This window comes from Rhinolophus sinicus, linkage group LG05 (genome assembly GCF_036562045.2).
Source record: "Rhinolophus sinicus isolate RSC01 linkage group LG05, ASM3656204v1, whole genome shotgun sequence".
NCBI lineage: Eukaryota > Metazoa > Chordata > Mammalia > Chiroptera > Rhinolophidae > Rhinolophus > Rhinolophus sinicus.
The window spans coordinates 118,685,763-118,710,572 of NC_133755.1; the positions used below are offsets into that span (position 1 = coordinate 118,685,763).

The 24,810-nt window shown below is 39.0% G+C and overlaps 1 protein-coding gene across 2 annotated transcripts; it reads right to left on the reverse strand.

Annotated features, from left to right (window-relative positions):
• Positions 1-174: 174 nt before the first annotated feature.
• PGM3 (phosphoglucomutase 3) lies at positions 175-24,808 on the reverse strand. 2 transcript variants are annotated; one of them, XM_019729554.2, is made up of 13 exons: positions 24,690-24,808; positions 22,693-22,898; positions 20,582-20,766; positions 19,148-19,215; positions 12,380-12,513; positions 10,661-10,856; positions 8,671-8,828; positions 7,913-7,996; positions 5,568-5,666; positions 3,919-4,032; positions 2,853-2,975; positions 1,628-1,801; positions 175-614 (listed from the first exon to the last, which is right to left on the reverse strand). In XM_019729554.2, exons 2-13 carry the CDS (start codon positions 22,894-22,896, stop codon positions 525-527), a joined length of 1,629 nt encoding a protein of 542 aa, XP_019585113.2. In that variant the 5' UTR covers positions 22,897-22,898; positions 24,690-24,808; the 3' UTR covers positions 175-524. The 2 variants fall into 2 exon arrangements, with proteins under 2 accessions (XP_019585113.2, XP_074189343.1); XM_074333242.1 differs by lacking the exon at positions 24,690-24,808 and adding an exon at positions 23,100-23,226.
• Between the last annotated feature and the right edge of the window lie 2 nt (positions 24,809-24,810).

The window sequence follows — 24,810 nt, forward strand, 5'->3', positions numbered from 1 at the left end:
GAGTTCCTGATGACGATAACTGACGAGGTAAGTCATTTAAGAATCATTCTGAAGACTTTGCTGTGGAAAAGTTGGTTGTATAGTCTTCTCCACCCTCCCTATTTGTATCAATGATGAATACTGCAAAACAACATCCTGGTTAGATAACGACAGTGGAAAAGACATCCCAAGGTGTTGGTAATAAATAAGATTTAATTTTCCAGCAACTCTGATGAATTTTTCCCAGTATATATTATAAAGATAATGACTGAGTCATATATGTAAGCTCCAATGTTTTACATTAGTGAAACAAACTAGAGGTAAGTTTCATTTTTAAAAAATTGAATTTAACAAGTATAAGGATTAGCTGTTTCTAAAGCATTATTCTGGTAGTGTTTAAGAACAATCAGATCTAGAAATAATCCAGGAAGGTGCACAGTAAACATTATGGTTATAAATATGTTTGAACCTGTCACAATGGCAGTACTATTATTTTGTAAAAACTTTTTTAAAAATCCAGTTTCTCAAGAATGTAGAAATTGTCCTCAAAAACCCAGTTGGGGACTTTCTCCAACTCCTCCAGCCAGCTGAAACACTGCCAAGCCCACTTCATGTGCCAGGCTATCCGCATTTTCCTGCAAATTACATTAAAGGAGAGTAGATGAGAAAGACACACCTACCAGGTTACTTGCAATTAAGGGAGAGAGCTTCCTGATTTTGTTTCACTGACATATTTAAATGAAAACTTTTTTTCCATCTTTCAGTAACAAATTCCAAGACCTTTAAATTCTTACAAATCAGGTAAGTTCTTAATCAAATGAAGTTATAAAATTAGTTACCATTCCAAAACTGACTAAATTCAATAAACTAGTCCTTAAAGCCAACAAGGCTACAATTAGCCTGAGAGTAAGTAACACTAAGGCCCCAGATGTCTTCTCCTCACCCACCCTAGGTACTAACTGTATAAATGAACTGAAAATGTCTCCTGAGTGGCTAGGCCATCCACTCTACTTGGCCTCCACTGTGCAGACACTTTAATCAAGTGACAGAAAAGAGTATGTGAAGAGGGAAAATTGTAAAAATCCAGCCCACAAGCCTTGACCCTCTCAGGAAAACAGCAGAAGCAAAGAGCGAGGCTGTCATTTAAATGAAATATTTTGAAAAACAAATCAAGAGTCCAGAGACAAAGATAAATTTCAAGTAGCATGGATGATGGTACCAATTCATTTAGAAATGGACCTTGAAGCCAGTTATTTTCATAAAGCAACAGGATTATGTTTTTACAGGAGAAAAATGGATAATTCACTTCAGGCTGCATAAGCTTAATATGTGTCAAACTAAGTATATATTATTTATTTATGTCACAATTAGAAATAACACTTTCAGAAAGTCTAAAATAAATCAAAATATTTGGTGAAATTTAAGTAGATCTAATTTTGTTCAACTACGTGACTACTACTGATGAAAATACTTTTGTAGTCTTATGAACGTAAAAGGCTCCATAAACAAATCTGAAAGACATTAAATCCTTCATTATCACAGTGAGAGTCCAACACCCTTAAAACAGTTCATTTCTACTACCACCCCGCTACTACCTATATTATTTGACTCTCATTGCACATTTTTCCAACAGACGGTCCCAGCTTACTTGTGAGTCAGCTTCTGCATATACTCGGACTACATCTTCTGTACCAGAGGGCCGAACGAAAGCTCGGGAAAGCCTGTACTTCTTCACCAGGTCATCAATTGCCTCCTGTAATCCCGGGGGTGTAACTGCTCGCCTTTCGGCATCAGTGGTGCTAATGAGTTGCCTGTCTACAACCTGTGCACAAGTATATCATTTTTGTTACTATATATTACACTCCCTTTTATGGCTATTTCATTTAAACAGTAATAGAGCCACATATCAGCTTATTTTTGTACCACAAAGTATAATACTGAGATAGTGAAGTACCAGATTAAGCATACAATGAAATTGCATTAAAATTTTATCTACCAAAATCAGGGTTATAAATTTCAACATATTTATAGTTTCTCTGTTTCTTCAGTCTACAAAGAATTACTTTTAGCAGAAAGAGAACATTTCCACAGACCATCTTACAGTTACCACAAAATTAATGGCCAGTAAATTAATGGTACTGTATGACTTAAGTCATCAATCAAATATTCTTAGGTATTAAAAAAAAAAAAGGTAAGTGGCAACCTATTATGTAAGAACGTCATGAGGAGAATCTCCTAAATATGCCCAAAGTTAATCTAAACAATTAGCAGCCATTTCTGTAAACGCTGGCTTTTATATCTTTCACAAATCTGTTGGTGAATGTGTAAACTGGTAGAAATCTATATAGAAAATTAGCTATTTATATGAAATGCCTTTAAAAATTTTATCCCCTTGAGCCCCCAGATTCTACTCAGCATCTAGCCTCAGGAAGTACTCTGTGAACGAAGAATAATGCAGAGGGAATATTTTCACTTGAAATGATAGGCTGTGCAGGATTTGCTTCAAAATAATATGGTGGATGTGGAAAATGTAGTCCAATAGTTGAAATCTGTTGAATCTGGGTACATAGGGGTTCATCATTATTTTGTTCTCTACATTTTTTAAATTTTCCAAAATAAAATTTTTTTACAAGTGATACAGAAGTTTGGAAATCAAATACTTCTCAAACAATAGAATGGTTAAGAGCCATTCTGCACATTTTCTCACGTATTTAAAATTTAGTTAGATGGCATAAGGCATTATTTTCTATGTAATATGGATGGATGTATGGAATGAAATATGACACTTAGGAAATACTATAATATAGTGAGATTAGAAATAATAGGTTTTTAGTAATTTTCAGAAAAGAATAATTTTGCAATCTCACTCCCACCTTAACTTTGAGCTGTCTGTTTGGAAGATCCGTGTAGAGAGCATCCCACTGTTGTACAGTCAAACCCTTCAGAGCCAAGATTGCCTCAATCACCAGCATGTCGGAAATAGCATCACCAGCTGCCTGCAAGACGGGGAGACACAATGGAAGAAACCACTCCAATATAAGCACAGCCTGCATGTGAGTGCTGTCTTACAAAATCTACGCTTTCCCCTTCCCCCAGGCAGCATTATTAACTGGTGCAGACAGATACGAACATTGAGGGAAAGAACTGAAACTAGCTCTTGAGAAACTTGCCTTTAATCTTCCTCCTTAGTCGTAAAAATGAAATTAGACTGGGTAACTCTGAAGGTTCCAGCATTAACATCCTATGACTCAAATTTCTGTTTAGAACTAGATCCCTTCTAAGATATTCTACCACGATGACAAAAGCATCATACCAGGTAGCAGAGGAATAGGAAGCTTTGCTGTAAGTCACACCCGCAGTCGGAGCCATGTTCTACCACATAGATCTAAGCCTTTGTTCCTTCATTTGTAAAATGGGAATTACAGTAACCCCTCTCCCTGTGCTGCTGCAGGGATTATACAATGAGGTATGTAAAGTGCCCACGTTGTTCAAGAGGCTCCAATGTTTCTTCCACCGCTTTTCCCTGTCCTATGCTTTGCTTGCTCTTCATTGCCATACGCTACACTCTACTCCCAATGATCTGATCCCCATGAGACAACCAGTTACTTTTCCTGAATTTCCTCGAGGTAGGTTTAAAAAAATATGTTTAGCCACATATATACACTCAGCTGAGTCTGGTGACTCTACTAAGTCTGGTGACTCTAGGTGGAAGCTACTCACCTCACTATACTTGAAAATTTTCATTGTAAAATGTAGGGGAAGGGAAGCACATAAGTGTTCTGTCACTAACATTTCAGTGGAAATCTCAACCGCACATTCCACTATTGCAAGGAAGCCTTCAGGACTTCTCCACTTCAGTTATCTACACAGCCCACCATTCTGTCCACTTTGTGAATAATGTGAAAGTAAACAAGAGCCCACCGCCCCATCAGTTCTGACCTGGTTAAACAAGTTAATCATGTTTTCAAGCATCTTGGCAGCTTTCCTTTTCTTATCTTCTAATTCTTTTGCTAGCTGTTTTATCTTCATTTCAGCAGCTTTACTAAACAGTACCTGCAACAAAAGTGTACAAAAATCACAAAGCGCCATCCAAGTCCCAGTCGTAATTACTATCATCCTAGCTAAATCCCTCTTGAAACTCTCAATCTGGAGAAACTGAGGGGAAAAATAATGGCAGCCTGAGAATGTCTGAAATTAATATAAGATCAAAGCAGAACCCAAAAGATATTACTAGGGAAAAAAGATCCTTTATGAATTGTAAAACTAGTTATGAAGAAAATAATGCCTTGACAAAGGTGATCACGTACATGATGAGTTCATTCTGTTTGCCCTCAGCAGCTAAATCAGCTATGTGTAACCAGGTTCCTTAAGCTTATCTGTATCCATGTTGCTTTGAAGAACATAATTCATTGCAACTAGTTATTTTTGGTGGTTTTTTGGTCCTAAAATTATGAATATAAGCTAGGATAAAGTAGAAAGAGGGTTCACCATATTTATCACCTTATGGTAACAGTGCTGTGGGTATTTGTTGTACTATACAGCCTGTTCCTCACGATTCCTGTCATTGTGCAAGGCCATGCCCATGATTTGAGTGCCTTCAACAAGCCCAATACTGGGGAGCAGCAGCATTACCACACTCTGCTCTGCCACTTACCGAAACACATGTTTGTGGGTAAAATAAGGTGCAGGCTGGTCACGTGTTAGACTGGAACACAGCTGTACCCCCTTCATTTACCCACCAGCAGCAGGTGAGCACTTACAACAGAGACATTATAGCCTCGAAGCCTAAAATATTTACCACCTGCTGCGCTTTAAATTCATTCACCAACCCCTGCATTAGATCTCTGAAGTTGTATTTTTTATTGTATTTTCTAAGAACTTAAAATTTTTCTTTTACTTATATTAATACCCTCTAGAAGCCAATGTTGAAATTGAGGGAAATGATTTGAGGAAGATAAATTTTGTTGGTGACTTCAATACATTCATGAAATGAGGTGAAGTATAAAACATTTAAAGAAAAATTCTGAACCTTAAGACTATACTAAAAACTACTTAATGTACCTTAAAGTGGTGAATTTTATATGTGAGTTATATCTCAAAAAAACTTTTTAAATATTCTTTCTGCCAGGAGCCATATTACAATTTTTATATGCTTATTGCTAATTACTTTAAACTCATTTCCAATGTTTCTAACTTTATCCTGAAGCTATTTAACACTTTTCAATTTACCACACCTAGTGAACTTTCCTTTTACCACCTATGGCCAGTTGAAGGAAAATATTTTGAATGATGTATAGACAATCTGCTTGTAAAAAAAAAAAATTAAGAACTGCACCTTTTTTAAGAAATTATATTGTAAGAGCAAATTAGTATTTCTTCACACTCAAGGAAAGATCATTACAATCTAAGAGAGAGTCAGTTTCACAACACATAAGAATATATTATGTTAACTAAGTAATCAAATTCTAACACCATCCCAGAAAATCATTTCAACAAAGTAGAATATTACCTATTACTAGGTATAGAATTCCCACCATAAAAAAAAAGTGCCAGCTAAAGTCAGCTGTAATTGATTAAAGAGAACTTACTGTACCATGCCCATTCGCTTCAAAATAAACTCCAATATCAAACTCTTGAGCCTTGTGGTGCAAATGTTTTACACCAGTTTTAGTACAATAGACAGGTACCTATAACACATTTAAAGAAACAACAGCAGTTATTTAGTCGGCAAGTATTTATTGTATACCTTGTATCCCTGGGATACAATAGGGAATAAAACTTTCCTTCTGGATCTTAGTCCAGTGAGGAAGACAATTAAACTAGACAATTAAAATCCAAAGTGATGTTAACTATGAAGAAAAGTATTTAGAAACACAAAGACAAGGGAAAAGCAAAGTGAGGGAGATGAGGGTCCCCTTACAAAATAATGAAAGTGGGGGAGTGACATGATCTAACAAGAAATGACGGTGGTTGGACTAGCAGCAGTGGACAGTGCAAGTCTTGGATAGATCTGAGAGATGAAATGCTTAAGGAAAAACAATGCAAAACTGCAAAAAGGAGATCAAGATCCAATAAGATTAATATCTGATTGGATTTAGGAGACCTTAAGAATGGTCAGGGCTAAAAATATTTAATCCATAAGAGAATGGGTTAGCAAGGAACAGTTTCTGATGTACTCAGTTTCTTAAACAGGGTATATCTGAGCTATGAGAAATTTTTAAGGCAGGAAATAAGAATTAAAATACTAAAACAACAACCCAAGTACTGGAAATCCCTGTGAAAGGCAGGCAATTGGGCACAAGATGGGAGTACCTTGAGTGAATTTAATGTAACCATAATATTTAAATCACGTCACAAACTAACAGCCTCCAGATGTGATTTATGGTGCCCACCCACTATTTCTTATAAATCTGGAATTAGTTGCCAAGACTTAAAAAGGACATTCATATGAGAATTCAGATTTTTCAGCTCCTCTTGAAGAATCTGACTAAAGGTGATAGCAACTGGCTTGCGTACACCCTTCCTAGTCCTATCCATCTGCTATACTCATTCACTGCACCTATCCATGTCCTACAAGAATCTGACCCTGCCATTCCTGCTTTAAAATGAATGGAAAGGTGGCATTAATAACTAGCAAAATGCAGGAATCTTAAAAAGAATACCCAAAAGTTGGAAAATACTACAGTAGCTAGTGAGCAAAAGAGTAAAGGCAAATGGCTATGAACCCTCTAAGCTGAGGGCAGGTAGTGTGGTACAGAGGCAACTGGTGGGCATTAGGGCAATAATTAAAAACAAAACCTACCATCCCAGAAATTCTTATTCTCCACTGAAGAATAAGAAAACAGTTTTTATTATGGAATGAGCATTAAGCCAGACTTATGAAACACGTCACAAGCAATCTGCTAAGAGGCTGCAAAGACACAAAAATCTCACCCTTTTCTATAACTGAAGACAACTAGTGACAAAGATGCTCTCCTCGACCAAACTTCATTCAGGGTCCTCTGAGCCTGAACAGGTCTTGTCCTTGAGCATGTCTCCACGAGCCCAATGTAAGCAAGAATCTTGCTTAAATCAGAGCAGCTCGTCCCCTACTTGAAGTATCTGACCCAAGTCTTCATCAGTACCATCCCTAGGTGGTGTCTGCTCTCCCAGGCCTCTTTCTGCCAAATCCTGTTAGGCTGGTTTAGCGAGAATCCTCCCTGACCCCCACTGATGCCTCTTAGTAACTTTTCATCCAACTCCCTCCCCCCACATCTTGCACCTTGGCTATAAAATCCCCTTTCCTTGTTGTATTAGGAGTTGAGCCCAATCTCTCCCCTCATGCCACACTTGCCCCACTGCAAAACCCCAGGAAACAGTCCCTATACCTACTGAATAGGCCTAGGCCTCAAGTATGAAAACTCCACAGCATCATTTGTCAGTTTGTCCTAAATTTACCTGATAATTGGAGTGACCATGGGTGTTAGCTAATTGCCTTTATCCAAAGGAATAATAACACTTCCCAAATCTCTAAGAGAGGTAAATAGTTACAACTTGGAACCAACACCTAACTTAAACTCTCAGGCGACTGGGAGAGAGGGGCGCTGTCTTCCTTGATGATTATACTTCAAAGAGCTAAATAATCCTGAGCTGTGAAACTAGGTTTTTTAGCCTTTAATATGGTTTACACTCATCACAAAGGAACAGAGAAAAAACTTACAAGTTTTCTAAAAGAAATGCTCTAAGAAAAGGGAAGGGAGAAATCTCTTTTTGCAACAGGGACAGTTTAATTTTTTCCTATTTTTGATTTCTATTTACCCTTAAATGGACAAAAGCTCAGCTTCATGCACCACAACCTATTCACTTTTCTAAGGGCATTATTTTCCTCACAGGAATACCTTACAATGAAGTATAATTATTCAGAAACTACCAGAAAATGAAAATGGTTCAATACCTTCATAACTTCTTCAAGATACCGTGTTGAACTTCCATTTGCATATGCAGTCTGTATAACACCAATATTCAAACTTTCTTCAATCTAGATAAAAACAGTAATTACCTTGCATCAAAAATAAAGACACTACAAAAGCAAACATAAGGTCTAAAGGATGAGAAAATTATCAACCAGTTCAACTGTGCCTTAGTTTATGCAATAAATGACTCAGTGAAAATTTACACGTAGGCCAGAAAAAAAACAAATACTTTCTAACATTTTTTTAAAGTAATTCTACAAGGAATCCTTTATAAAGAAGTCTGTGATTTCACCTTTAGCTCTAGTTTTTTTAATAAAAGTATTTATTGAATTCTTGAAGTATACCTTTTCTAGATTATAAGAATTATTTCCCATTACAACCAATGAATCTAGGCAGAGTTCCAAAAGAGCAAAACAAAATCTCTCAGAGGATGAGATTTTCTATTTAACCCTGAGGCTTTGGGGAGTTATGGTGGAGCTCTCATTATTAAAGTGTCAGTTATGAAGAAACCAAAACTTCGTAAGCTTCAAATCATTAAACTTTGCCAGTAGAAAAAAAGAGTAACTTTGGGTTCCAAGACCAGTGCTCCAATGTTGAAATGACCATTTCTTTTTTAATTTTCTGGCCACAAATATAAGGAACTTCCCACAAATTGTGCCTCTGAGACATTCAACTGACTGCTAGGAACTTTTTCACCAGTAAATCTTGTTTTGAAGGGGAGTCAGTCACCCAGCCATACCTCCAACAGGAGCTCTTTAAGGAAACTGCTAATGAGTGTTGCTATCTTGTCACCATCTATGAGATGAAAATGGCCATCTGTGTCACGGTAGTAATAAACAATTCTGTCTGCATCTCCATCAAAGGAACAGCATCTTTCATTGGACTTCATTTCCATTCCTAGCACACAGAATAATTAAAAATGCATTTCAGTCTAAAAAAGGAGAATAAAACAATATAAAGTTTCAGGTTCTTACACTAGCTACAAGGGAAAAAGTTTTCACTAAAGTATAATCATAACTGGCCTTATATGTTACATGTAAGTATGTCCACTATGATTTTTCAAGAGATATTTAAAATTATTCCAAATAAAAATCAATGTATTAATGTTTAAATAGTACACAGGCTAACTGGTAGTTTTCATAGGGTAAATTCTTTCACGGCTAACTGAAAAAGAAGCATTCAAAATCTATACTGAAACTTGATATCATACTAAAATAAAATTCCATTTTATAAGCCAGCTGGTTTGGCAAGAGATTTCCCATAATTTTTTGAAAGCTCCAGGTATTTCTGAATGCATTTTATCTAATTCTATGATGTCCTTTACATATAAAAAATAAACAGCAATAGATGAGGTATGTGCTTTGATTCTCATAGGAGTGTTATTTGTTCACACCATAACAAGAAACAGAATTAAGAGCAAACAATTACAACTAGTGAGAGATAAATGGTCTGTGTAATTTGCATGAAGTTATTAAAACCTCAGCAATTGTTACATCAAATTTATTTGAAAATCTGGCTGTTCCTTAGCCATGACAGCAGCCGACTGACAAATCCAACATGAGGCAACTAAGAAGTGCAAGGTGTTTGTCTGGAATGAGTGTAAGGTTGACTCTGGGGCACACAAGCTTCAGGAAAGCCAGGGCCTACGGCTCTGCTGTACTGCAGCCCTAGTGCCCACAGCACGGTGGAGAGAGACCAAGGTTTAGTGAATGGATAGATGAGGGACACAATAATTAAACTGTCAAAGTAACAGTCAAAACAAGCAAATCAATGGAAAGGAGCTTACACTGCTTGATTAAACTGAAAAAGGAAATGCTGACTACAGTGAGGCAGAAAATATCAAGGAGAGGAACTGGATGAGTGTGTAGAGCTCTGAAGAAAGCAGGTCCTTCCTGTCTGAAGGGGGTGGGAGGCGCTCCACTGCAGCTGGCTAATGCCATGCGAGAATGGACAGTTTCTAATTTTGATAAAGAGAAGCCAGAGATTCCAATATTTAAGTGAAATGAAAGCATTTATAAATGGTGGCAACTAATGCAATTAAACACACAAGACACACATAACAGACCAAACAAAACACATTTGCAAGCCCCATCTGGCTTATATTAATTTTTGCTCCAAAAGACGCATTAGAGCTGATTGTCTGGCTAGGTCTTATTTTCGGGGAAACAGGGTAAGAACAACTCCTACTACAACTACAATCTGAATAACGGTGCTCCTCCTACATGCCCACTGTGGAAAACGCTGATTTGTGCAGACAATAGTAATTAAGCAGTTGCACTCCCTTTCCTAGTGTAATTCAGATAAGATGAAAAGTGATGCTACTTACTGTTGTTATCCTTTAGATCAGTGATTCTCAGCGTGGTCCCCAGACCAGCACCATCAGCAAAGCTTGGGCATTTGATAGACATGCAAATTCCTATCCTAAACCAACCTTCCCCCAGACCTACAGAATCAGACCCTATGGAGTTAGAGCCCAGGAATCTGTGTGCTGAGAAGCCCTCCGGGTGATTCTGATGCTTGCTAAATTGGAGAACGAGGGCTCTAGAATACCAATTTCTGACTTGGAGGACGCCTGTAACTTACAGGCAGAGAACAGTCCACATTCTGAATGTCACTGATGAGTGGGAAGATGCCCAGATGTCTATAAGAGGCAGAGCCAGGACCACTCACTTGGCCACCTCTGTAAATGAGACTGGCTTCAAAGCTCTAAAAACAAAATGTTTACATACCTTGTGGAGGTTTCTGATGACTTTTCACAAAGTCAGCCCCACATAAGTGATTCAATTTCCCTTTGGTCCCATCATTAAACAGCCGAACCGTTAGGACCTGGGAGAAGTAGTGTTCCATTTCTCTGAGCTTCAGGGCCCCTATGCCATTTGCACAGTCAACCTTAAGTGATCGATACTCATCTCCACTGCAGAAAGCCTTAAAAGGGAAAGACACAGAGAAGAAAACTTTAAAGTTCTAAAAGTAAAAGTAAAGCATAAAGCATGTATTCACATAGGTAAACATCTTCCATTACTTCAGTTAGCTCAACCAAGAGACAAAAGGGTACACACATTCAGATGAAAATTGTAAAACATCATTTAAAGTAAAATTTTAAAATACCTTTTGGATACTTTGACACTGGAACAATTTCACCGACTGAATGACTTATGGAAATGGGGCTTGTTAACCAAAAATTTAACATTCACAGCTGAAAGTCTTTTTTTTTTTTTAAAAAGGGGGGGGGTTTATTAGCCCATTGCTAGCAAAAAAAGAAGATTGGTCTTATCTTAGAGCATGGAGTCTAAACCACCAGCAGCATGGCTAGGTAGAAAAGACAAGTCCCGGAGTTTTGCAAGCGTTGTTCATACATCAAGTGGGGGAAGGGGGGGGGAAGGGGGAGAGAGGAATGTAAGCCACTCTGAAGGAATTTACATTAGCTGTAGACAAAGGGGACGCCAAAGGTGACCTGGGCAGTTCTGGGATAGGCGCAGAGTCCAAGGTAGAAGTGTCTGCTCCCTTGGATAGGTTGTGGGTGAGTCTGGAAAGTTCATGTGTAAATAAGAAGTGGAGGCTCCTGGGGTTCAAAGGTGCCTAGCTATACCCTTTAGAAAAACTGCAGAAATAACCACCTAAAAATTAATGTGAAGTCCCAAAAGACATACTGCAGGTGAGCAGTCTTTCGTTAGCTGGGCGACAGCTATTAACAGTCTAACTGTTCTGTCTCTTACTCTCTGGCTGCTGTGATTTAACTCAGAACATCTCAGAATTTTTTTTCTTGTCAACCTTTATTAGAATTTCGTCTTAATCAAACAAGTTCCCTTAAAAATATTATAATCTATATTACATGACAGTCATTCATATGTGGAAATAAACATACAGTGAATGAGCAGTGAAAAAATCTGTCATTCTCTTCATAGCATATACCACCACTAGGCATGTTTGCTTTTTATTTCTCCCTAATGTCATTCTCCTCTTCTGCCCATCTTCACACCCCAGAATATAAATTCTGTGAGGGATCTGTTTTGGTTAGCTGTGCCTGACAATAACAAACCCTTAATATTTGTTGATCAAATGAATTATACCCCTCAAATTTCATCCCGGTAGAACAAGCCAATTTCTTTAACAAGAAAATCTTTTTCTTCAGTAGATACCTCAAGTATGATGCCAATAGCACCTACATTAACTCACCTAAGAGCAAATTATTCTGAATGAAATGCTTATGATAATCACAAAACACCACCATGTTTGCTCCTCCAATGATCTCAGAATGTACTATGTACCAAGTAAATGCCAACAGTTAGGATACAAGGGCCAAAAATTTTGGAGCCCCAGAAAGAAAAAGGAGATATGCCGAATTTTTGATAAAAAAAATGAGTGACAAACTATGTAATTAAGATAAATTGTTCAATTGATGTTATTTTATTTATTCGCTTAAACTCTAATCATATTTAAGAGATTACCTGTTTGGTAAGTTCCACAAAGGCCTTAGAGAGTTTCTGGTAGTAACCTTCTATGGTTGCCGTTCCATACCCACCATGGGTATTTCGACAGCACACCATGTAGTGCAGCTGGGGCGTTGTTAACAAGCCATAATCTGTCAGGGAAATACAGAAAAGCAACGTACTACCTTTTTTTAAATGAAGAAAAAGTTTAAATGGATTCATATTGTAGGAATTTCAGGATGACAAAAGACATCTCAGAAAACATAAAACACTAACTTTCAAACTATCTAGATGTACAGATTTCCACTGAAATCATTACAAAGGCATGTCACATTGTGATATTTTAATTTATCATAATATATATTTAGTTTTTGTCCCCTTTTCTGGCAGAGCTTCTAAACCCTTGGCACTTCCTAAGCAAATAGAGCATAAGGTGTCATTTGTTATGAGATGAGATGACTTTTAACCTAGGCATGGAGGCTGATTGCCAGGGGAACCAATCATGTGATTAGAGGGTTGGAAATTTCAGTCCTCTCCACCTCTTCCAACCATCTCCAGGGAGGAAGGATGGAGCAGCTAGAGATTCAATTCAATCTCTAATATCAATAAGACCGGGTCTTATATTAATTTTTGCTCCAAAAGATGCATTAGAGCTGATTGTCCAGGTAGGTCTTATTTTCAGGGAAACACGGTAGCCAATGATTTAATCTATCATGCCTATGTACTGAAGCTTCCATTAAAACCCAAAAGGCCAAAAGGACAGGGTTCCTGGTTGATGAACATGTGGAGATTTGGGGAGAGTGGCGTGCCCAGAGCATGGAAGCTGAGTCTCTTTCCATATACCTTGCCCTATGCATCTCTTCAATCTAGCTGTTCCTGAGTTAAATCCTTTATAATAAAATGGTAATCTACTAAGTGAAATGCTTCTCTGAGTTCTGTGAGCTGTTTTGGCAAATTAATCTAACTCAAGAAGGGGGTCGTGGGAACCTCCAGCTTGGTCAGAAGCCCAGATGATTGGGATTGAAGTGGATGAGGGGAAGGCAGTCTTATGGGGCTGAGCATTAACCAATAGTATCTGATGCTACCTCCACGTACACAGTCACAACTGAGTTGTCTGGTGGTATTAGAAAAAACACACACTGGGCACAAACGCAATTCTAAAAGAAACACTATTGGTAGCAAAAAAACACTTTCAGTCAGGATAGACAAGTAACAAAAATAGAGCAATACAGAAAAGCAGTAATTGAGTTCTATTTCCAGTAACATTGCAAACTACATAACTGACATGAACCCTCCTGAAAAAAAACAAAAAATGCTAGATAAAAGAAAAAAAAAATCTCTGTAAAAAGAACTGCAGTGCCAACAAGTTACAGAGGAATTGGGCCAAAATCTATGTGAAGAGAGGAAAGGGAAGCCAGTTTTGCTCTGTGGGCAGTACTCAAAACTAGAAATTGAGCTATGGTTTTCAGTGCAAAAAAGGTCCATATTGTTCTAAGACAGGGAGCCCAGTAGAACATGAGGCCCTCGTGAAACTGAAGCCCCAAGGGACTATTCTTCAGGTCTTGAGTGAGTCACAGTGAATAAGCAGCAAGTCCTCTCCCAGAAAAGCTGTACTGACATTGAGCACAGCGGAGGAAAATACCCATCCCTGAAGAGCCGTCGCCAGAAGCTCAGGCCTCCCATGGATTTCCAGCCCAATTCACAGAATGACATGGGTATAAACGGACCTTGTCATCAAAAACCATGTCATCATCAAGCCAGGTAGTGCCCCCAGCTGAAGCAGCAAACACTAAACTCTGCCCGAGAAAGTTACCTTCATCCCAAACCTCAAAAATGTCCCACAAATATTTTTTCAAGAAAAACAAACAGCTTATAGTCAAAAATCTAAACACACAAAAAAGGCACCATGAGTAAGAAACAGGAGGAAAAAAAGAGCTGAGATGGACCAATATCTAGTATGAATTCAATGATTAAATCTGTCAATGGTCTTCAAAGTCACATATGAGAGTTTGGACTAGAGGCAAAAAGTCATTTTAAGTTCTTGAGCCCTGCAGTTATACAATGGAACTGGTATTTTATGAAGGCAACTTTGGCTCTGCTATAGGTGTTATCAGATGGGAGGAGGTGAAGGAACTTCAAAAAATGCAGGAAAGAGCTTAGACTAGCTCAATGAAAGTGTATAAGGAAGGGAACAGGATATTCCAAAAGACATACTAAAGAATGAAACAAAAAGATTTTGTGAGCAATATCAAAATCACCAAACATCACCATCTATTCCAATGATCAACTCAGAAATCCAGAAGTCATTCCTCACCGCTCTATCCTAATCACACATCACAAAATTCTTTGAATTCAATATTAGTTTCAAATTTTTCCATTTCTCAATCATCACTCTTGCATGAACGAGGTCTGCCAATTAGGTTCGCCAATTAGGGAATAATGCCATGAAGAAAACAGCAGTGTACAAATGGATTAAACGTTTTTCTGAGGGGAGAGAAAATACGCCACTGATGAAGAGAGGTCAGGGCGGCCAGTAACGAGCAGAACTGACAAAAACATACAGAACGAGGTCTGTCAATTAGGTGTGTCTGTATATTTTAAACAAAGGATTATTGCCTTAAGTTAATTTAGAGGGTTTATTCCATCAATATTTTCCCTCAGGCCTGAAGCTATATCTTAGCCTTGACTAAACTGTTTTCAGATACTTGAGGTCTTTGAGTTTAAAGAGAAGGAAGAGACAACATACCTTTAAGTTACTATATTTTAATCTGGTAGTTTGGGAAGTCATTATAATAATGAATAATGTTCTCTAAAAAGATGGGATTATAACTATTAATTAGTTTCTATACTCATAGACAAACCCCAGACCTAAAACACTAGGATTTTTTTAATAATCAGGTAATGGTTGAGTAAGAACATCAGCAAAAGTACTTACATGTTCCTAAGAATGTTCATGATTACATTATGAGTATCTCTGGGATAGTTAAATTCTGAACTGTTAAGACCTGAGATGTGGAGACTGAAGGAGTCCTAAGACTTCATTATAATATTAGGGCTAGGCCTCATAAATTTAGAATTAAAATGCATTTAAATTGTGCATTCAGAGTGCTCTAAGATATCTGCAAACTTTTCTGATTTTGACATAGTACACACACACACACACACACACACACACAATGTACTTGTATATGAACATATTGTCATTGGCTGAATTGTTTCCTCCCAAAAGTCATATACTGAAGTCTTAACCCCCACTATCTCAGAATATAACCATATTTGGAAATAGGTCTTTAAGGATGTAATTAAGTTAAAATCAGGTCTTTAGGGTAGGCCCTCATCCAGTATGACTGGTGTCTTTATAAGAGGAGATTAGGACACGCACAGGAAAGACCATGTGAAGACAAAGGGAGAAGACAGCTACCTGTAAGGCAATGAAGAGAAGCCTAGAATGTAAGCAACCCTGCCCACACCTGCGTCTTGGACTTCCAGCCTCCAGAACTGTGAGCATAAATCTGTGTTGTTTTAGCCACCAGTCTGGTACCTTCTTATGGCAGCCTTAGCAAACTAATACACTTACACAGTATGACAATTAAATTCGTGAACTCATCCTAGAAAAATGCTACATATATCATTGCTGAACATCAGTATGGTCACCTTTGAAGTTACTCCCATTGGGAAGCTATGCACTGACGCCAGTGCTTAATCCACCCTTCAAAGCAGTTTTGGAGCTCTTTTTCTGGAATGGCCCTGGGAGCTGTCGTCATTATCTTTGATGTCCTGCATGCCATCAAAATGTCTTCCTTTCCATATTTCCTTTATCTTTGGGTAAAGAAAAAAGACACTGGGGCCAGATCAGGTGAGTAGGGAGGGTGTTCCAATACTGATTTGTTTACTGGCTAAAAACTCCCTCACAGACAGTGCCGTGTGAGCTGGTGCATTGTTGTGATGCAAGAGCCATGAACTGTTGGCGAAAAGTTCAGGTCGTTTTCGTCTTTTTCACACAGCCTTTTCAGCACTTCCAAATAGTAACCTTGGTTAACTGTTTTTCCAGTTGGTACAAATTCCTAACAAATAATCCCTCTGATATAAAAAAGGTTAGCAACATTATTTTGACTCTTGATCTGGACTGAAGGAAAGTTTTTGATCATGAGAATTGGCTGACTTCCATTGTGCACTTTGATGTCTTGTTTCAGGGTCATAGTGGTACACGCATGTTTCATCACCATTAATAACATGGCCCAAAACATCATCTTGCCTCTCCAAAAGGTCTTGGCAAACTTTGACTCTCCTTTGCTGTTGTTCATCAGTGAGCTCCTTTGGGACCATTTTTGTACACACCTTTCTCACGCCAAGATTTTCAGTGAAGATTTTCCTGTTTATCAATGTTTACTTCGTCTGCTATGCTTCTCACAGTCAGCTGATGATTTTGATACACAATTTGAGGAATTTTTGCATTCTTTTTTGTTAGTTTTGCTTGTTACTGGCCGCCCTGACCTCTCTTCATCAGGGGCATATTTTCTCTCCCCTCAGAAAAACGTTTAATCCATTTGTACACTGCCGTTTTCTTCATGGCATTATCCCCATAAACTTGGACTAACATGTCCCTGATTTCACTTCCACTCTTGCCAAGTTTAACAAGAAATTTAATGTTTGTTCATTGCTCCAATTCAAGCTCTGACATTCTCGCAACGGCACAAAAAAACATGCAACAGCAATGAATGCCACTCAGCAAGACACCGCCACACGTCGACACGAATACAGCTGTGAGACACTGACATACCAAGGTTATGAAACCTTACCAGGCTATTTGTAGCGCTGCCAACGTAAGCGCACCGTGGCAAGTTCGCAAACTTAACTGGCAGACTTCGTACTATACATGTCTCTTTTCCTTTCTTACAACTTTCCTGTGTCTCTCTACATAATAGCCAGTGACTGGAGTAAAATGAAAAATGTGATCATATTTTCATACATAAAAACCCTTCAGTGGAGTCCCACTACATTTGGAGAAAAACCTAAGTCCTTATCATGACCTATAGGAATGACCTGGCCCCTACTATCTCACTAACCTACCCTTATCTTCCACTAGCTTCCCCCATTCTCCCTATACCGCAGCTCCATTAACCTTCCATTTCCTGAAATACACTAAGCTGAAGAGAGAAATGAAAGGTTAAAAAAAACTCTCAATTTTTCTAAACGAAAACAATAGAAAAGTGACAGTTCTAGAGACAGAATGAAAGTGCTAAAAAGATCAACCATTCAGGGATGGTAGAAATGCAGTTTTGGGCAGAGTGAATCTGGGGTAGGGCCAGGCCACCTGGTAGACATCATTCAGACCATCCCATTATAAACTGCAGGCCAAGCGACTCAGTGGGTCATGGAATCTACTTAGTGAGACACACCAGCATTTCTCCATTTGTAAATGAAACGAATGTGTCTCGTGCAGTATGGGTACGTACTGTTCACAGAGATTTTTATTTCAGTTTATACACAAACACATCATGATGTAAAGTGGGTTTTTTACTATGGGTTGTGAACACAGTGAAAGACTACTGGGAGATTGTAAATAACAGGCATTCAGAAAAGTCTGATGAATAAATGAGTGAATAAAATACATAGCTGGAGCTAAGGCAGTGAAGATGATCATTCAAACATCACGCAAAATGAGAGAAGTGAGGAATGCTCATACTAAGAGACGGAAGAGGAGCCCACAGTGCAGACCAATCAGGAGTAGTGGCCAAGGAAGTAGAAGCTTAAAAAAAGAAGGAGGTCACAGTGTGGAAAGCTACCAAGACATCAAATGAAATACAAAATGTTAAATACAAACTCTGAAAGTTTTTAGGTTGTAGATCCCTTTGAGTATCTGACAAAAGCTATGAAGCCTCTCGAGAAACTCAGTGCAAGTACAGGTAACACTCTGCACTGTATCAGGAGGGCCAAGGGGTCCCTGCAGCTCACCCAAACCCTCCCCACGGGTCCCAGGCCCAGGTTAAGAATCCCCACTTTATAAAAGCCACTGGATTTGGCAATCAATTCAGATGAGTGTCAGGAGACATTTCACTGGACGGACAAGTATGGAGACTGGCCTGTAGTAGCCTAAGCAATGACCTAAGAAGAACAAAGAGAGAAGCAAGCCGTGTGCACTCTTAGATGAGGCTAGATTAACTGTGAAGGAAGGGAAGATACCAGAGCTGGAAAGGAGGGAGGAAAGGTCAGAAAAGACATTTTTAAATGAGAAAAATCTGACACTAGGAAAATTCACTTCCAAGCACAGTGGCACACCGATGTGAGAAGATTCTAGCCTCTGTTTCACTGCATTTAATACTTCATTTGATAGAACAGGAAAAACCACCTATCAAAACTTAAACTGATGATTGTAAGTAGGCCGAAGATATTTTCTATCACTATTTGACAGGTAACAGCTGATTCCACACATGATCAGCTATTAAGGGACACCTGATATTGACAAACACTCCCCAGAATGAACATCTTCAACTAATTTCAAGAGTTTTTATATCAAGAAATTCAGCCTTACTAAAGTAAATAAAGTTGTTAAAGGTCAGTGTTTCCTACATATAATATCCTATAGGTAAAACAAAATATGTATACCCAGAAATTTTTTTAAACGTTTTTGAATTCTAAACTCTAGTACTTCACATTTAAGAGTTCAGTTTTTAAAAAATTTGTTTATTTGAATTTTCAAACTTTTCTAAAAAAACATGTATTCCTTTTGTAATTTCTACATTTTATAAAGATTAATTAAATTTACAACTCAGGATAACTACATACCATGGAATTGACCTCCTAAAACAGTGACGCCATCTATTACAGACTGTGAAAGTTTCTTACTGCTAGGCCTAGGAGAAAAAAGAAAGAAAATAATACATCCCATCCTGAAACCAACAGGGTTGCTAGTTTTGAAAGCAAATGCTGAAATTACGTGCTACAAATTTCAGAATAAGCTCACTATATTTGAACTGAAACCTGCCAAATCTGAAAACTGAAAAAATAATCCAGGTGAAGTACAAGGATTTTCCAGTAGTCTTTCACAATGTATTTCTTGAACAGATTTTCACTTTTAAATGAATTTAGAAAATAGATATAAAGGATACACTAATGACTCCATACCCAAATACCTTTCCAAGTGTGACAATAACTACACATACACTGCCTCAGAACAGTAACAAATACTGAAAGCCGTGTGTAATGCAGTACTGAGTATTAAACCATCATGGCTACAGAACTTTTCATTTTAAAAAGTCAGGACTAATTATTTATCAATCTGAAAACAAAGCATATCATCATATAACAGCATTGTAGAAAAAGGTGTTCTACAACATTTAAATGAGTGAATAGGTAAGAGGCAAATGCATGTGGGATGGCTTTACTGAGAGAGAATTTGCTCCAGAACATAAATCCTTGGGCTATTTCTGCTACCTACAAATACCAGTGATTACAAAGGCAGGTATTTGGAAGTCCCTCTGATAACACACTTAAGGGTAAAACAGCAGTCCAAGGCATTAGGAAACTAGGAATCTCCTTTAGAATCTCTTCCTAAAAACAGCTCTTATGCAAGTGAATGCTTCTGTTTCAAAGTACACTTTGAATCTAACATTTTATAAAAATATCTTTTTGTAAAGGAAGGGAAAATCTGCCAAATATGACAGATATGTAGAAATAAATTGTTAATGTTTTACAGTGAACTATAGCGTGGGAAAATGAGAGAATATCAACCAACAATAACAGATTACAAAATAAATCTCTAAAAAAACGAGTTAAAATCATGTGCTCTTACTGTAGAGGGGCAAAAAAAGTAAATTTATAGAAGGGGTAGGGAGACATTTGTTAAGTGCTTCTCTCATGCCAGGAAATGAGTATTTTACATACATTATTTAATGTAACCGTCACAAAAACCTTAGGCCTTATCATTAGGCCATATCATAAGGCCTGCATTATGCCTTATCAACATTTTATAGACGAGCAAAGGGAAGCTCCAAAAGGCTAAATCATATAGTAAGAGTTGGAGTTGGGGTTCGGACTCCAAAACCCAAGTTGCAGTGGTGACTTAGGTCCCACATCCTACTGCAAAGGCCAGGCAGGGGAGACCATCTCAGAGCAGTTCTATTTTACTTAATGCTTTTGATTTGTCATGGGTACTAAAACTGATACAACCGCTTATACTGAGTTCCCAAAGCCGCTTCCACCAGTAACTGCAACGGTCACCTGGTGTCTCTACCAATCACTATGAAGGCCTTTTGTTGCAGATCCACGGCTGCTTTCTCGCTGATGTCCATCAATACTCTCTGCATATCTTGTTCCTCAGCATTTGCCAAACAAGTAGCATGTTCCTCCCAGGAAGGTGCCAACATTTCACCCAAAGGATCAACCAATTTGACACCATTGTCTTCCTTAAAAGAAAAACAAACAATAAGTAAACTCAACCTGTTTTCCCTCAACAAAAGACTGTGAGGGCTGAGCAGCTTCACCAGTGACCTCTACTGAATGCCAGGCACCAGAGTAGGTGTTTTATATACATTAGCTCACTAAATCCTCATGACCCACGTATCAATCTAATATTCCTATTAGTATTATTCCAACCTGAGAAATGGAGATTCGGAGCAAATAATTTGCTTATGTTCATACACTGAGAAATATCAGTATGAATATTAAAACATTAAGTCTATATGACGCTAACCCCAACAGACATTATGCTACACCAACTTTTTTAAAAGGCCATCATGTGTGCATTAACCTTCAGTTAACTGACGAGGGCACATCTAGAACAGAATGAGGGCACCTAGAGATTCTTCCAGCTATGATTCTGGAATCTAAGAACCTCATGGCCAGTATGCATCAACCAGTAGGTGACACAGAAGCTGAAAACTGACTCCTCACTCTGTTCTGCTCAAATTTCTGGGGGGGAAAAAAGTATAGTTCAGAGTGAATGTCAACTGAAGGAAACAGCTCACAATAATTTTAAGAAGTGCTTCTGGAGCTAGCAATAAATGTGGGGCTCAGCCTACAAGTCATTAATCAATTACAGTGAATTTGACATTTAGACACGTGAGCATTCACAGTGAATGCTCATACAATTAGAAGATGGACAAGCAACTTGTTTGAGGGGAAGAGGTTATAATCCTTCATTTAGTTACATCGCTTTAACTTGATGCTGACTTAGCTACAAAGGCAAAAATCACATGCCCTAGCAACAAAACAGAAGTATATTATTCAAACCATGTATTAGTTAGCTACAGGCAGAACAGAATGAAACAGTTTGTGTCAAACGGAACTCTTTGATAAAAACTTATCATAGGGCCGGCCCGCTGGCTCAGGCGGTTAGAGCTCCATGCTCCTAATTCCGAAGGCTGACAGTTCGATTCCCACATGGGCCACTGGGCTCTCAACCACAAGGTTGCCAGTTCAATTCCTAGAGTCCCACAAGGGATGGTGGGCAGCGCCCCCTGCAACTAAGATTGAACACGGCACTTTGGGCTGAGCTGCCACTGACCTCCCAGATGGCTCAGTTGGTTGGAGCGTGTCAACCACAAGGTTGCCGGTTTGACTCCTGCAAGGGATGGTGGGCGGCGCCCCCTGCAACTAGAAAACTGCAACTAGATCTGGAGCTGAGCTGCACCCTCCAAAACTAAGACTGAAAGGACAACTTGAAGCTGAACGGCACCCTCCACAACTAAGATCGAAAGGACAACAACTTGACTTGGAAAAAAGGCCTGGAAGTACACACTGTTCCCCAATAAAGTCTGGTTCCCCTTCAATTAAAAACAAAACAAAAAATAAACAACAAAAAACAAAACTTATAAATACTAGAACGAACCATATGCCTCCCATCAGTATTCTGCCCAAAGCTCACTTTTGGATGCCTGGGACCACCTATGTGGCTGTTTATTCAGAATAGGAAAATATTCCCTAGCTATAGAAAACCTGTCTGAAATTTTTCAAAACGTGCTAAGTCGTCCCAAAAGTTTGTCCTCCCCTCCACCCTGCTTCCAATCTCTTTTATCTCTGCTAAATAAACAGAGGTAAGACTGTTTATTACTGATACTGTAACAATACAACTAACTAGGAAAGACATTCTGTTATTTCTTTAATATGGCTACTCTCCAAAAAATTACAATCTCATTTCATTCTCTCCACACCCTCCAAGGAGTAGTCATGAGCTAAATGACCGCTCATTAAGAAAAAGTTCTTTCAAATCCAAAGGCAAATAATGGGAAGGCATTTAGAATTAGAGTTTATACTTTGGGTCAAACTGCTCAGACACTACGGTTTGGTGTTGTGAATAAAGTTTTGCTTTATCAGAGCACTAAATGCATTACCTCAGGGTTGTGTGATGCTGTTACCATGACTCCTATTGTAGATTTTGTCTGTTTTGACCGCAGGACAGCTAATAATCCCATGCGAAACATTACATGATCAAGATGTTCTGCTTTAGCTCGAAATCCAGCAGTCCCATATTGAAGAATGAGTCCATTGGGCTTGGTATGTAATGCTGAGTGTTTTGTAATAGCATCTAAATCCATGTCTACAAAATGAAGGAATATTTTTCAGGCATAATAAGAAATCTTGCAAGGACCATTTGCTTCAAAAACTGCCACCCCAAACTAACAGGTATACCTCATTTTGAACTGCCCACTGCCCCCACCAACCCCTCCCCCCCCAAAAAAAAAGAACCATGTGTGAGAGAAAAAAGGATGGCAGAGTAAGTCCTGGAAGTTAGGATTACCTAGGAGACCTTGCCCAACTTATACAGTCCACTCCAGCGCAGATTCAGGGCAGAGATCAGGCTGTCTCCAACTCATGACACATTTTGACTCCAGGGCAAACTTAAAATGGTCCACTCTCAACTAAAACGCAGATTTCATACCTAGATTCAGAAACTCCTATGATATCAAAGTTCACCTCATTTTAGATAAACACAACTTGAGCCTGGGCCTCAGTTAAATAACCTAAATTCACATGGGTAGCTGGTGATAACGTGAAACCTGAATTCCTATTCTCAAATGGACTAGACCTACATATCCAAAATACCTGAGAAATCTGTGTAGTTTTGCAATTCTTCCCAGGCTACAAAGACATATTCCCAGAGGAAAGGCAAAGGGTAACAGCTTCCTCTCCAAGACTGCCTAGACCTCCTAATACATCTTGTGGTGGATTTTTCTATTTTCATAAGGGTGAATCAGGACATCCTTCTAAACGAAGGTCTGAAACTCACATCTTCTTTTTACCTTTAATTTAAAAAAATCAAACATCGACCATTAGTCCACTCGCCTTAGTCCATTTAGCCAATTCCTTCTCTGGGATACTCCAATTTTAAGTGGAACTTGGGGTTTCCAACCTCAGTTGTACGTAATATATTCACTTCCTGGATCAGTTCCATTTCCTGTTAGCCTAGCGACGAGCAGCAGTCTCACAGCTACCAGCCTGACTACAAGCATACCTGCTAGATATTAGGGCTTGGTTCCAGACAACTGCAATAAAGTGAGTATCGCAATAAAGCGATCGTAACAACGTCAGAATCGCAATAAAGCCAGGCAATCTTTGCTGGTGGAGGGTCTGGCTTTCAATTTGTAAAATTCGCAACATCTGTGGAGCCCAATAAAGCTAACGGCTATAAAATAAGGTAAGCCTGTATCTTGTTTTCTTTATTGTCCTTCATTGCTTCAATGAACAAAGGTTAAAGAAAATAGTGAAAAATGTTTGCTTTTGTCCAGTTGGGAAAATGCGGGCATTCCGCAAGCTGGCTCAGTTTGGGTCCAAAGTGATTAAATCTCTTTCACAAGCATGAACACATTTTGTTAAAAACTGACCAGTCGGCAATGTGTCATGATTATTCATAGGGCGTACACCAACCCTGTTAAATCCAGAAGGTCTCTTTTAAAATGTTAAGATAAAATGCATCGACTCGTTAATGAGTTTTAGGTCCTAAAACTACTTTCAGTGGTTACTTTTATTAAAAGTACTTATTTCCAAACGCACAGGGCCTCCACTCTGAAAAAGTTAAGCGTGCCCTTCCCCCTCATTCCATCTTCAACACTTCCTCCGCTCCTCTCTCCTCCCAGCTCCGCGAATCACCGCACTTTTCCCGGCTCAAGGCCCAGAAGGCCCTAAGTCCCCGCCCAGGCCAGTGAACGAGACCGCCCAGCTCGAGACCCTCGGGCCGGCTCAGCAGCTACTCCCGAGGCGCAGTGGCGGGTGGGTGTGCCCCGCGCGCGGCGCGTCGGTCAGTCCGCTAGCCTGCCCACTATCCGGGGTCGGCCGAACTCCTGGGGACCGGAACGTCCTCTTTCGCCACCAAGCCCTGGGGCTCGCTCACCTCTGCAGGAGACTCCCCGTCACCTCCAAGGCGCGGAGCCACTACTTCTCGGCGGTGCCTGAAACCAGCCTGGCGCTCTCGGAACCCGCAGACGTGGCTCTGCGTGGCTTCCGGCTCTCCG

Excerpts from the sequence above, each read along its gene's own strand:
- PGM3 (XM_019729554.2), bottom strand. The coding sequence starts at position 22,896 with ATGGATTTAGATGCTATTACAAAACACTCAGCATTACATACCAAGCCC. Across the intron at positions 8,829-10,660 it reads TCATCAGAAACCTCCACAAG|GAATGGAAATGAAGTCCAAT; the intron begins GTATGTAAACAT and ends TCTGTGTGCTAG. Across the intron at positions 2,976-3,918 it reads TGATTAACTTGTTTAACCAG|GCAGCTGGTGATGCTATTTC; the intron begins GTCAGAACTGAT and ends CCCGTCTTGCAG.